This window comes from Neolamprologus brichardi, chromosome 1, assembly GCF_056152115.1.
Source record: "Neolamprologus brichardi isolate AB-2024 chromosome 1, ASM5615211v1, whole genome shotgun sequence".
In the NCBI taxonomy this organism is placed as follows: Eukaryota; Metazoa; Chordata; class Actinopteri; order Cichliformes; family Cichlidae; genus Neolamprologus; species Neolamprologus brichardi.
The window spans coordinates 4,464,283-4,479,020 of NC_142104.1; the positions used below are offsets into that span (position 1 = coordinate 4,464,283).

Genomic DNA, 14,738 nt, shown 5'->3' on the forward strand with positions numbered 1-14,738 from the left:
TTTTAAACATTCTGAATAAACCGGTACTACGCACATCCTCCACCACATCACTTGGCAGTTGGTTTTGGAGAAAAAAAGAATCAGCGCAGCAATGATGAAGCTGCCTCACTGCATAATTGATGAAGTGCAGCAGCTAATTCCAATCTAAACACAGTGATGAAGGAAAGAGGAAACCATCTGTGTGTTGTTGTGTCACTCTGCTGTTAGGCCAGAGATCACAGACTCCCTACGAGTGAAACATCTGGGATGTCTGCATCATACACTGCACTGATGAATGTCATGTAATATGCTAAACAGGGGTAGATATGAACATACACACATAATCAATCAAGTGTATCATAATAGACGAGAATCAAAGAATATTAGCATTATTACAATAGGATACAGCTAAAAAATATTTAACCGGTGCTTTAGCAGGATCATGACATTACACTATTTCAGGACCGTTACATGGTATTATTTGTGACTACAGATAAATCTTTTTCCTTTAACTGACTAACATCCACCAAATCACTAGAGAGCCATCGCTGGTTCGGCATTGGGTGTCAGTTTGGCAATGTCCAACCCTCAGTACAGAATTTCCACCTACATGAAGCAACCCAACAGGAAACACAAAAATGTCATTTCAAAATTAAGATATTATGCTAAATTTCTACACATGTGTCTCTTTATTATGGGACTGAGTAACATTGATATCATCATAATAAGTTGAGCAAGAGGTTTCCGTTTGGACGTCCAAATACCTGCCAGTGTTTTATGACCATACAGACACTTCCCTGGAGAATTTACATTAAAATGCATCAACTGTGCATTCGAAGAAGTATCACATCAATGACTGTTTTCAATTGTGAGTGTCAAGTAATCAAGGTTTAACCCTAGACTGCAGAGATGCTGCACTACACAAAAATACCACTTTAGAAAACACTCAACTGACCTCATTTAGTAGTAAATCATTGTAACTGTGAGAAGTAAGCAAAGTTTAACTGGTAAGATGCTGAAACCCAAAGTTTAGAGACATTATTTATTAGTTGAGATTGTTGAGACTTGCCAACGTGCCCTTATCTGTGTTCAGTCTGTGTCAGTATCTATTGAAGTGTCATCAAGTTCTCTAACAATAATCTACAGAAGAAGATAGGGTTCAGTTCAGTTCAATTCCATTTATTTATACAGCCCAATATCACAACGAGCGCTTGCTTGAGGGGCTTTATATTGTAAGCTAGACGTTACAATAATACAGAGAAACCCCGACAAATAGATGAGAGCCTATGTGCAAGGATTCTGGCAAACGTGGGAAGGAAAAACTCCCCTTTAACAGGAAGAAACCTTCAGTGGAGCCAGGCTCAGGGAGGGGCAGTCATCAGTTGTGACTGGTTAGTTTGGGGATTGGAAATTTAGATTTGCACTAATTAACAAGTATAATAGCAAAAACTACTCCGAGCGTAGCAGCAATTGCACCAGCACCTATATGCTATATGCAAACATATACTTTAGATCATGATGTTGTCTGACTGCATTTATTTGACGTGTCACCTGTCCTATTTTCCATCTTGCTTGTTCAGAACATCTGCTGTTGGCACTTGTCAAGGACAGCAGCCCCATATTTTGAAAGGTGGTAATCCAAAAGTGAAGTGACGTTTTACATTGATGACACCGATTAATATATATTTCTGCTGCTAGTTATGGTAGCAACACTATAATGACTTAAAATTACAAAATCAGTTTTTTAAAAATATAAATAACAGTATATACTAATCTATATGACCTACGAAGTGGAGCTGGGGTGGTTGATGCAGTTAAGCAGAGGAGGTTATGGGAAAGAGTCCAGCAAGTCAGAACCACACGTCCATTAATTTGGGAAAAAGTCCAATCAAAGAAAGAAAAAAATCATCAGCTAGCCAGTAAACAAGAAAACTGACTTATGATGATTCCAGCCTTAATTTTCAGGCCAAGTAATGATTCACACACAGTTTAAGCATAAATATTCAGTCCTGAATCATAAAAGGCACACAGAGATGCACACATTTTACACCCTGCACAGTGATAAAAGATGAGACTGAGGTGCATTATCATTCATTGGATGGCATGTTCACAAAGAGCCATCAATCATCCAAACTCTTGGCTTTTTTTCCCTTTTCCTTTACTGGGCTGAAGGTTATTATTTTCTGCACTGCTCCGCTCTTGTCAAAGGGTTGTCACTTGAAGCTGAAGGTGTGCCCATCAGGCTTCTAAGACTAAGTGCAGCTGTTATCGTCACTCCCCTCATGTACAGAGAGGAGAGGTGGAACTTGATTGTAATGCCTCATAATATTATGTATTACCACTGTATCACATGGCAGTATCAGTGGTTAGTTATATTAGTGGGCCATATTGTTGCTGTGTGGAGATCAAAACAGAGCCAAATACAAAACTGCACTTAAAAGTTCTTAAAAGTTAAGGACTCAGCTGATGATACGAAACACAATAGATTCTACCAATTAACTGTTTTCAAGAAATACCACATATGTCTTGTTGTGAAAGGACCCTGAATTTAATAGTGGAGGAAGATGGATGGATGGATGGATGGTTGGATGGAAGGTTGGATGGATGGTTGGATGGATGGATGGATGGATGGATGGATGGTTGGTTGGATGGATGGATGGTTGGATGGATGGAAAACCTACCTTGGAATATTATCCCAAGTGACAACCTCAGGATAGCTAAGATGTGAATAGAGTGAAGCTGTGCAAAGCCAACCCCTTTTCATCCTACGGCATAGAAAGCAGGGATGTCACCGGGACACACAGTTATGGTACCATACGATAGCTGCCACAGCACCTGCGCTCCTTTGGCTAACATTAAATGCTTATGCTAAAGTCTTGGCACTGTATCAGCAGTAGCCTTGATAAATATGAGTTAACATTTTGATCTTCCACTATATCATTGTTTTAAAATGTATTTTCAATATAGGAGTTTATTTTTGTTTTGATGATCATTTTGATTAGCTGTTGAGCTGGGTAATGAGCATCATCAACCCTTCATATTAAAAAATGATGAGAGCAACTGTGGGTGTGAAAGCCCCTGCTCACTAATGCCCTTCACACTAATAATAATAATATAAATCCAATGCTTGTCAAATACATGTGATTATGAAATGATGACATATAGAGCATGAAGAAAACTTTCTTTTTGAAATGAACAGGAGAATATTGATTTGCCATGTTCATTGTTATTCTCTGTGTCAGCCTCTGGCCTGTTCATAATGATCAGTGTGTTTTACAGTAAACAGCTGAGTTGTGATGAAAAGGTTTTGACAGGCCTGACAAAGGGTTCACTGAGTGAAGCTGTCTTGGCGGGCTCCCAAGTAGCCTCCACGCCTCCCAAGACCAGTCCTCCCCATTCATCTCTACCGACTCTAATGAGCCTCGGGGCCCTAACGACCTCTGAGATTTTAACAAGCTCTAACGAGGGAGATGCTCCTTTGCGTGTCCTATTGGAATATTGGCATCTTATACATAAGTATATGATGGACTGTAAGTTTTTTTTTCTTGTTTTCATTCTTTGTTATTTTTAATGAAAGAAACACAAAGCCTTGCTCTCAACTTTTGCTTCTTCTTGCGACTTTAAAAATCTGATTCTCTCTAAAGTACATATTTTAGGAATATCAAAGTCAATACATTCTAAAACTGCAGCATTAGTAAAGAGCACAGTCATTTCATTTTATTGGATATAGCAAAAAGTATATAGTAGATTCCTAGCCAACTCTTAAAAATTTAATAGATGCCCCTGAAAAGTTATTACAACTGATATTGCTGGTGCCTCTCGGCTTCAGTGTTGATGGAATTTGCCAAATTCAAAGCAGTTGCTCTGAACACCAGTAAGATTCAGTATTAAAGTCCAAAGTTATTAACTTTAGATGCAATTAGGATTGGAATTATGCTCTCTGTTTTTAAACAGTGCTCTTACTATTACTGTTATTAGCAGAAACCTGAACTGTGTCAGTTAGCAATAATAATTAATCTCAACTGCCAGATGAGGACAATGAAAGAAAAAAAAACAATCGAAATTTCCATTAATCAACCAAGTTTGTCATAAACTCTTCAAGTGAGGCATAATATTTCATCAAAAAGCAAGACTTCAGTATAAACAAAGTTCCAACTGAAAACAGAAATCCAAAAACACAAGGAACAAACAGGAATCAATAAAGATAAACAGAGGGAGCCAGGGAATGAAAAGATGAAAAGAACGACATATAGCAGTAAAAAAGCAAACATGAACCTTGAAAAAAGGCAACATTACATGTACACAGAGGGCAGAAGGCAACCATGGGCAGGTGGTGGGGCAAACAACAGAAACAGTACGCAGGGAAAAGAGAAAATACTAAAGACAGAGAGAAGAAAACATAATACTACTACTACTGATAATATGTTTATTTGTATATAACTTTTCAAAACCATTGTTACAAAATCATTCCAGAGGAAAAAAGAAAAGTGTGAAAATGTGAATAAGATACAATGTGATTTACATTTTTGTGAATAACTTAAATTTAACATAAAACTCATAAACACTGAGGGAAGTAAAACTATTATAAAAATAAAAACAAACACATGAACCATAACCAGAATTGCCAAACTGAAACTCAGCATAAGAATGTTAACATAATGAAAACAGGAATTAAACACTCAACATCACAGCAAAGTGAAGAACAGGAAGAACACAAAAACTAGTATCACGACAAAGTATCTATTTGTATCTATTTGCCTTAATTCTGCTAAACTTACTCAGCTTGGATAGATTACAGATATACAGCAATCCTTCTAACAAATCATACGATTTGCCTTTCATGTATTTCCATAAAGAAAGTGGATATGCAAGTTATGTGAATTCACTTCTGGAGTATCCAGCAGTATCGCTCCAGAACTGACAACAAAAAAAAGGTTTAGCCTGTTTGTTCCAGGACAGAACTGCTAATTGTGCAAGTTAACAGACTTATTAGTGTTGTGGTCTATCATTAAGAGATGGGATAACCCATATGTCATACTGATGCCCATTGTCGAAAGATCTGTGAGATATTCACTGAAAGGCAATACAGACAAGTGATTGATCATTAGGTGGTCATCCCATGCATGTTAAACTCTTGTCTCAAACATAACATCAAACATCTGCAGCATGAGCTAACATGCCGATGTTCTCCACTAAGAAGTCTTGGAAATGGTGCTGATGCGCTGCAAAAAGCTCATTGGTGTGAGTAGCAGAGGCTGCATGGACATACACGAGCTACGTGGAGAAATCTGCCTGTTGATTTTCCTCCATCTTTGGGTTGAACCCAGGCCTCTGTTCTAAACAACAGGCCTTGCATTGGGAAGTGTCCTGGACCACATGGACACAAACGCACCACAGACTGGACTAATGATTTGCTTCCACAGAGCATCTTCAGTTCTGTGGCATGGCCAAAGGTCATGGGGCATAATTGTCACCAGCTTTTAAAGGGATGGACAACAATGAACTGTCTCTGTGAGGCTACTGACCAGTTTACTTCCACTTCTGCTGGTTTGGTGGGGTTGTTGTTTTTCCTGGTCAACACGTTAATGAGGACTCAGGCAAGCACTATGTCCATTTAACACTCTCAATTCATCTGGTATTTTTGGGATTCTCTTTAAACAGAAAAAACAGGACATAAACACTGATTGAGGCAGACTACGACATACAACAAAGGTCCCCTGTTTGAATCAAATGAGGGTCTTTGTAGGCATATGGTGTCTTAACCACTTATCCTCTGATACAACCCAGCAGCAACATTTTAATGGCAGTAATAGCTCTTTCTCCTTTTTTAAATCCTTTGTGGAATTTAATTTGCCGTTCAGAGTCATTGTAAAGCCAGCATTTAGTATAAGTGAAGCTATAGGGCAGTCATTTACGTGAAAGCACTGCTGCCACACATGCAAGTGGATCATAAATGACTTGCCTCATAACTTTGTATTTTTGATGTGCATCCCACAATGCCAACAACGTCGCTGCAGGCAATACATGAAGACTCAACTGCATTTTTGCATTTGCAGATATTCAGTGTGCTATGCTTGCTAAGATTATTAGAGCATTAATATTAGCTGAAGAAACACTTGTTTGAAGCCATCACATAAATGTGTTACATAGATGACTCTTGGAATAAATGCCCGGATTGCCAGCAAGATCTTTCCAGCAGTGGGGGAAAGGAAAAAAAAACTATTTAACGAAACCAATTTTAACTGGGGAAAAAATCACAAAAGCACAACGCAGGATTTTTAAAGTCTGATAAAAAGGAGAAAAAATGTTAAGAACTGAACATGCAGGACACAGCGCAGTATCCAGATACCAGAAATACAGCAAGTTTGACAATAAAATTATATTCTCCTTTACTCTATCCTCCCGCCACTGTCAAGAAAATATTATCCACTGGCTGATTTAATCAGATGACCATGAACACGACGTCTTCATCTTATCAGATTGACCCTCTGTAACCTGTGTGAACAATTCACTTGAAAGTGGCGAGACATGGCCCTCAAGGGATATACATTTGCTGACAACTACACAATGCCCTTAAACACACACACACACACACACAGAAATATGCACAGAATTAGCTGTATGAGTATATGGGAACGTTTCCCATGTATATTTCTTGTACACAGTAATAAGAAGATTATTACTTTGTGGCTGTTTTATTATTATGAGCTACTTTGCGACTCCCACTGTGCACCATTATTAATTTACAGTTATCCTCAATAATTCTACATCAGATCAAAGGCAGCTTACATGTATGATGCACATACAGATTGCACATGTGCACATGCATGAGGGGTGACTGACTGCCTCGGGTGGAGAACCTGCTGAGTACTGGAAGAGGAAGGGCGAAGCAAGAGGAGAAAGAGGAAGATGATGGAAATGAGGAAGAAAAAGTGCTTTCTAAACTGTGTGAATCCACTCTGCTGACGCTGGCAAACCGTGAACGCTGGGGTTGAATCTTGCAAACTGAAAACCATGCATGACACCTAAGGGCACTGGCTTATAGATCCACTTGCAGGAAACAAAATTATACAATAAATGTGAACTGGCAGGACACAGCATCTTGAGAGAGTGCACAAACTTTGGGGAGAAGCCCTAACCAATGTCTCTCATCTGATGTACTAACCTTGAAACTTTGTGAGGCAGTATAGTATACTGATTAACCCTAATATCACACGTAAATCCAGATGTCCAAGTGTTTTAGATTTGTAGAAATAAATAAGTTATCAACTCATTTTTTATCAACTCAACAGAAATCTCAATAGCTAAATATCCCATAAATATATAAAAATATATCTAGGAGCTTGACATTTACCACCTCAGTCTTTCTTAAACATAAGCACTAATTTTTGTTTCAGTTTTTATTTTTCATTCATGCAAAACAACAATGACACTTGTAGTTGATATACTGATGCACAAACTCCTAATTCACATTTTGAGGTTTCAGTCTCTGTTCACAGCTACCCGTGGTCCATTCCTGAGCCTGTTGTTTTCCTACCAGCTGGCTTACTGGCAAGGTCACTGTCATGACATTCAGCCTCAGATTCCCTTGTCTGTCTTGGACTGTAGCTGGCAGTGATAATCCTTGTTCTGCTCAGGAGATTTGCTGAGAGCCACTTAGAAATCCTCTACCTGCTCTAGGTTGCTCCAAGCTCACTGAGCCCAAAGAGCAGAGCAAGGACTTCCATGTGTCATGTGCAGTTGGAATCCATTAGTGGGATAATATATATAAAGTGTTTCAGATCAATTTAAAACCAACAAGGAAACCAACAAAAAAGAATAACCAATAAAATAGAATGAAATATTACCCTAATACCAGTTTAAAAAGACGAGTCTTAAGCTGCTTTTTGAATGAGTCCATTGAGATCACAGATCATAGACTGGAGGGCAGTGGATTCTAGAGTGATTGCAAATGTCACCTTCAGTTTTTTGTCTAAATTTGGGGATGGATAACAATCCCTGATCAGAAGACCTGAAAGTCCTGCTGGTGACATATGGCTGCAAAGGTTTGTTAATATAATGCTTAACTGTGCAGAGACCTAATGTGAACATTCGAAGTCTGATAGGGAGCCAGTGCAGTAAAATCAGCCAACCCAGTATCACAGCAAAAGACCTGCTGTTCCATTGTGTAGTTGCCATGGTTTGCCTCTTCTAGGCATGAAATGCGTTGATCAGCAAGCGTGTGACATGACAATTTTTGGAGGATCTGGTGCAGACCATTACCTGTAGCTGTAGGCGATCCAAGGAGCACGGTGTCAGGTTTAAACCACCACGACACCAACAGTAAAAACACTGACCTCGCTGGGAGTTTCTAAACAATCAGTGACATCAGGGTGGGTGTGCACATCGTTCATATACGGTTTATGTATGCGATTTACAGTTACTTTCACTTCATCTTCTAATTGTTTTCATAATTCACGAGTAGTTGTGAGAATACTTGAATGATGAATTTAGTCTTAGTCTTCTTCTAAATTAAAAGATAAGGATCTAAAAATCAAACAGACTGCTATGTCAGTATGGCTTCTCATTTGCATTACATTTGCATTTTAATTAACACCATTTATAGAAGCCTGGAGTTGTACAGCTTTGTAACATTTTAGAATACTATGGATGAAAGGGTAGACTAGATCGAATTTATACAAATCCTTTGGATCAAAGTGCACATGTTCATGGATGCAGATGGGATGGTGAATATTCTTGTGTACAGGAATCAGCAATATGCTGCTTTAGAATTTTTTTTTCTTTTAAACGTGCTGTATTTCATTTTAAAGAATACGATGTCTAAAACATAACGATCAGTTTTATTGTAGCTCACAAATGACTGTACATTATTATATAATTATGTATCCAAGTCTTTTACTAATTCAAATCTAATCTAAATATGAATCGTGGATGTTTGTGGTACTATGCACAAATCATGTACTGGCATTTTAAAAATGCTTCCTCAGCAGTGTGTATTTTGTCACACGAGTCATGCATCAATTTAATCGCCAAAGCTGTCAAAACCAGCTTGTTTCCAAGAAAAGCTATTAATTTGTTACATTTGACAAACGGCTTCTTCCTTGGGTGATCTATGAACACTGATTAAAGACAGTTTCCTGTAGAATCAAAAAGAGTTTGAGGGCTGATGACTCAATGATTCTTATCCCTTCACTAATGTTCATTCAATGCCTGCCTGAGGAATTCATACAAACTATATCAGGTCAGGAGTGCTCTAGCCCAATTTCTAGTGACCCACATTTTTCCGAGTTAGGCGGTTAACATCCACGGGAGATGCATTAGAAAATAAATGAATAATAAATGAAACACTGATGCACTGAGAAGTCTATTCTTTAAGCAATGATTAACCCATCTCAATGTGTACTGTACACATGTGTTTGAGCATGAGCTCTTAAGAGAAAAAAATGACAAATCCTTGGTAAAGACACATGAAAATACTGATTTATGATCACCACTGAATATGTATCCAATTACGACACTCTAAGTAGACATTCCTCAACCATTACCAAAGTATAAATACATACTGTTGCTACTGCTAACTTCTAATCACACGTCACACAAAGCTAAATATTTTCATTACTGCCATGTGTAAATTTCAGTCACTGGATCTACAATCACTGTAAACAGATCTCTGCACATGCTTATTGCTGAGTGTAAATACGAGACATGATTTATGGTGGTACTCTCGCTGTAGTCTGCTCTTAGTCTGAGTCATATTGACCAGTATATGTTAAGAGCAAAATAAAAAAGAGGATTGCATTTGCTGCAAGTGCAACTGCAATATGAATTTAGCTTTTAAAAGCTAAATTCATATATATATATATATATATATATATATATGAGAGAGAGAGAGAGATATTGTAATTCTTGTAGCAAACAATTGGCAATCAATTGTTTGCTACAAGAATTACAATTCTTGTTACAATTGGCATCAATCACTTTTAGATGTGCACACTACTGCTTTATCATTAAACACTATTAATAGTAAATCACAAGAATGCTCCTTTTTATTGTCCATAATGTTCTAGTCACTATTGACTGGATTTAGCCAGTCATGTCATTTCTCCATGCACCTGTATTAATTAGAACTGATCCATTGGAAGTACTCTCTGATCGTGGGTTGATATTGATATCCGGGATCATATCCCCTTCTGTCACTTGGACATGTCTCACCCACAACAGAAAGTCAATAATTTATGCTTACAACACAATGAGTGTGCTGCATTGGCTGTGACCTCTAGCATGTGAAGCCATACAGATAGCAATGAAATGTGCAACAGAAAAACCTTTTTTACATTCACGCGTGTAAACTGGTTTTTAGTGGAACATACAGAGAAGGGTGCGTGTCATCAGGTGACAGGCAGACGGAAAAGCATGCAGAGGTGCATGGGCGTCTGACGAGCAGGCATACACCCGAGACTGCATCTCCAACCATTTCATCCAAAGCATCTTACAGCAGCACCGGTGCACATTCAGCTTGGGTGGGTACCGAACCACTCCACGGTTGCTGCAGAATCACTGACTGACAGGCAGGCCGCGGTATGGGCAGACAGACACGCGGACAGAGAGGCTAGGTATCTGCGCGGCTTCTCGTGCTTTTGTGTTTTCTCGCTGGATCAGCCTGACAGAAAATCAATGACGCTGCACTCTCACGGAGACGCAGAGTAACCAGAAAAGCAAGGACGACGGAGGCTTAACGTGCAACAGTCGAGCGCGCACCTTTTCTTACACCGTCGCTGCAGGTCTTAGGTTGAGGACAGTCTGGTGAAGATTCAGGCGTGTGCATGTGAGGGAATGTGTCAGTCACGACAGGGGTACACATCTGATTATATTTGCCAATTATACATGCCACTCCACGGAGCCGTTGAGATGACTGGAGTCCCAGGCTAATATGGGCACTTCCACAGGGCTTTGATATAAGACCCAGCTGGTCTTCACATTTAGCACAAATTGATTGCAAAATTACCCACATGCATAAACCTGATCAGACTGAAAACAGAGGTGATGGTGCCTGGTTGGTGTGGTGGTGCTGAGATTTGAGGATTGCATTAAAAAAAAATAAAATAAATGAAAATAAAATAAAAGAATGGATTGACGTTTGCATGCGCAGCCAATATTCCGGGCGTGAGGAAGGCGGTGGGGGTCGGATCGCACCAATAACCCACCGGGCCGCCGCATCACTGTCAGTAAAAGGCTGCCATCATCCATTCATTCACCTCATTGTTAAATAGAAGACAAATCAGCATTAGCTTTCAAGGAGCGGCGTGTGTCCAGGTATTTTAACCGTGTAGCCCATCTGAGAGCACCAGCTGGGATTAGGCTGCAGGACACCGCTATTTTCAGGGAGGGAGCACATGTGTTTAACCGTGGCAACAAATTCTTATAAATAAACTTTCATTTACCTTCATGTCGTTGACAATCGCCTGGAACAGACCACCGAGGGCCCCGCATTCCTTCTCCACCGTCTCCATGTTTGCCAAATCCACCATTCGCCGGAATTTTTAGAAGCGCGCACCAATTGCGCGCTACCAACACCCAGCAGGGAAAAAATATACAAAAAAATTATCTCCACAAAATCACGACCGGTCTCTGAAAACCGGGAGACCGACAATAACGGGAGGGATGCAGGAAGAACGGGAGGAGGAGGAGGGGTGGGAAAAAAAGAACGATGCCGAAACAAACGGCTTCGTTGCGGTCTCTTCCAGGAGAAGGTAAGATTGGGTTTGAGAGAGGAAAGACACAAAATCTCTCTCTCTCTCTCTCTCTCTCTCTCTCTCTCTCTCGCGCTCTCTCACTCCCTCCCACTCAGGCGGTGAGATGGTACCGGGGCGACCACGCTCATCTTGGCGCAGCCAGCGCAACGCGGGGACGCATGTGAACGCAGCGGAGAAGCACAGGGATGTGGTGTGTCAGAGCCTGTGTCTGTGCGTTCGTGCATGCATGTGCTCGTAGGTAAAATAACGACAGGCTGTGATTGGTGCACAGGCGGTGGGCTCAGCGGTGCAGGGAGAGCAGCCAGTAATACGATCCGTTCAACTGCAAGCGAGTCACAAAAAGGGGAGGCTGGAAAATCCTGGACGGTGTGTCACATGGCCGCACGCAGGCACATATACATGCATGTAGACACACACACACACACACACACTACAGCATGGGGCTTACTGTCAGATAGAGTTAGATACTAGCAGAGTGTGTGTATGTGTGTAGGAATGCGTACTGACCACCTGATTTATGTTTAAACCACTAACCATTCAGTGACATGTATGAGTGGTTATTTTTGACATTGTGGCTATTTCTGAAATTCCACCTGCTACCCTCTTGTGACACGAGTTCACTGGTCTACCCAGGAGGCAAAACATCTTCAGGTCCAACACACTTCATTTTCTATATCAGTTACTCAGAGTAATAAATAAATACATAAATAAGTAATTAAAAATAAAAGTTGACTGTTTTATTTTGATCCTTAAGAAGAAGCAGTTATTTAGATACCATGCCATGGTTTACAGTTTACGGTACAAAAATATCTTTATGGGTAGGTTTCCCCTCTCATAACAGCTGTTTGGAAACTGTTAGAGTTTACAGTTCGTGGCGTGTCCTCTCTGTCTGGTAGGTGTGCGGGCACGGGCACATGTAGATGACTGGTAGAAAACACCTGTGATGATTCAAGTGACTAAACAGGACCTCTTGACTGAGGTTAAAGCTACCGGACTATGTTTATATCCTCACTAAACAACTGTTTCACTGACTGTACCGTTTCTGTTGAACATAAAAAATAACAGTTTAAAGACATGCAGCAAACTGGAAACAACTGGGAACAATGAATTTATATTTGGTATAATGCACATCATTGTGTGTTGCATACTTAAATAAATAATATGTGTTTTATTTTGAAATAAACTGGTTTAATTGTTCTCATTTCCAGCTTCATAGTTTTATTTTACAGTTTTCAGTTTTGCCTCCTTCCGTTAAGCCCAGCCTCGGTGCTCACACTCAGGGCTGTGTACCTAACATGACCATATTAGGGGTGTTCACTCTCATTGACATACAAATCCATGACTGTAAAAATAACTCTAAATGAGCATTTAGAGCAGTCTAAAGCTTGAGTCTGTAGCTCAAGGAGATTACTTGGACATACATATCATTATCTCATTATTTGAAACTTTGGTCTTTCTGTTTTTGGCCATATCACTATCCAAAAAAGAAAAAAGAAAAACGAGTAGGTTGGGTAGTTGGGGATTAATATTTATACTTACACTGCTGTTAGTATTAAAATTTCAGTGCCAGTCAGAGTTTGATACAAAGTCGATTACTGTTACATGACACTTAATAAAACACCCAAATGACACATCTGCATGCATTAAAAAAAACTGCCCTCTGTAGGCATTTCACACTTTAATCTTCATAGAAGCTGCTGAGTGTAAAAATAAAAGAACGCAGTAGTAACTCGGAGAGACTATCAAAATAAAAGCTGATTTAGGAGCCGTGTGGTTCTGCAGTGATGAAATGAACTCTGACAGTGTTCATTAATGTAGTCAAATTACTGTGAGTCAAATTTATTTTGAGTCAGAAAATGCATAAAGATGACTGCGGTCATAAGGTTCTTGGTAGCTACTGTTAAACCACTGTGCCTCTCATGTAGACAGTTACATCCTTTTTTTTCAGAGCCATAACTAACTACAAAAATGTTTCCTGAGGCAGTTCTAGTATGAGAAGAAATCCTTTCAGTGGGGGGTTGTTGTTTGCTGGATATGGGGGAAAAAAAAGCTCCTGAATAAAGGCATTTCTTGATAATGTTTTTTTTTTGTAAAGATAAAGGACAGATAAAGAAAAAAAGAAAATCTGTGCTTTCTGAAAGCCATATTCACCATCTACTGTATACTTAGGCAGCATAGCAGTAACATGATGTGCCACGCAGCCAGAATGATGCTTTAAAGGTCAAAGGTCACAGTGGGGTGGTAATTCTGAGACTATAGATGAAACATGTCAAAGGAATTCTTGGGACAACAACGGAGAGGCTACATGGAATTGGTTTCAAGCAGAAAAATGTTGTTATGAGTTGAAGATTTCAGAGTGCGGTGTAAAGATATTCCATTTTTATTGGAACAGCTTGTGCGTCGAGTTTAAACAACCAGAGAAACCACAAACCTTCTCAAAATTCCAGATCATCAGATGGACAATATTTAAGGTGGAATATACAAATGTCCCATAGTCCTTATAGATATATTTCTCATACAGCATGTATTTTTAACTCTGAAAAGAGGCGATCTGTCTTTCTGTCTGTGTATGCTCTGGTTGTTTTTGTGTACAACTCTTAAATGAGACTACCTGGAAAAAAGGGGGATTTAATAATAGAGAGGAGGAGATAGCAGACGTAATACACATTGGTATGCATACAGGGATGAATTTCTGAACACACACACAAACACTTAGCTCTAAGCTCGTGCCAAATGTTCAGCATCCTCCTAGAGACCTCCTATTGTGCAGGGAAAATGCACCCATGCAACTCCTGTGTATTATGTATATGTGCATCTATGTGTTTCTATGGCTACACTGGTGACCTTGACCGAAGGATGTAATGCATATCACATAACCAATGCTTTCTACGTCTTAATGTAACCCCTCGTGTGTTTACGCGTCTTCTTCTGTCTGGTCTTCCTTCACACATCACACATTACTCGCTCGCTTGGACTCTGCAGAAAGCTGAGGAGCATGTGTTCAAG

General features: G+C 39.6%; 1 protein-coding gene across 3 annotated transcripts in view; it reads right to left on the reverse strand.

Annotated features, from left to right (window-relative positions):
• LOC102779958 (protein MTSS 2-like) overlaps nt 1-11,906 on the reverse strand; it is a 92,948-nt gene extending 81,042 nt beyond the window's left edge. For all 3 annotated transcript variants that reach the window (XM_087842012.1, XM_087842046.1, XM_087841953.1), the window contains exon 1: nt 11,421-11,906. In XM_087842012.1, coding sequence (XP_087698138.1) covers nt 11,421-11,507 — 87 coding nt within the window. In that variant the 5' untranslated portion in view covers nt 11,508-11,906. The remainder of the gene's footprint in view (nt 1-11,420) is intronic.
• Nucleotides 11,907-14,738: the final 2,832 nt, after the last annotated feature.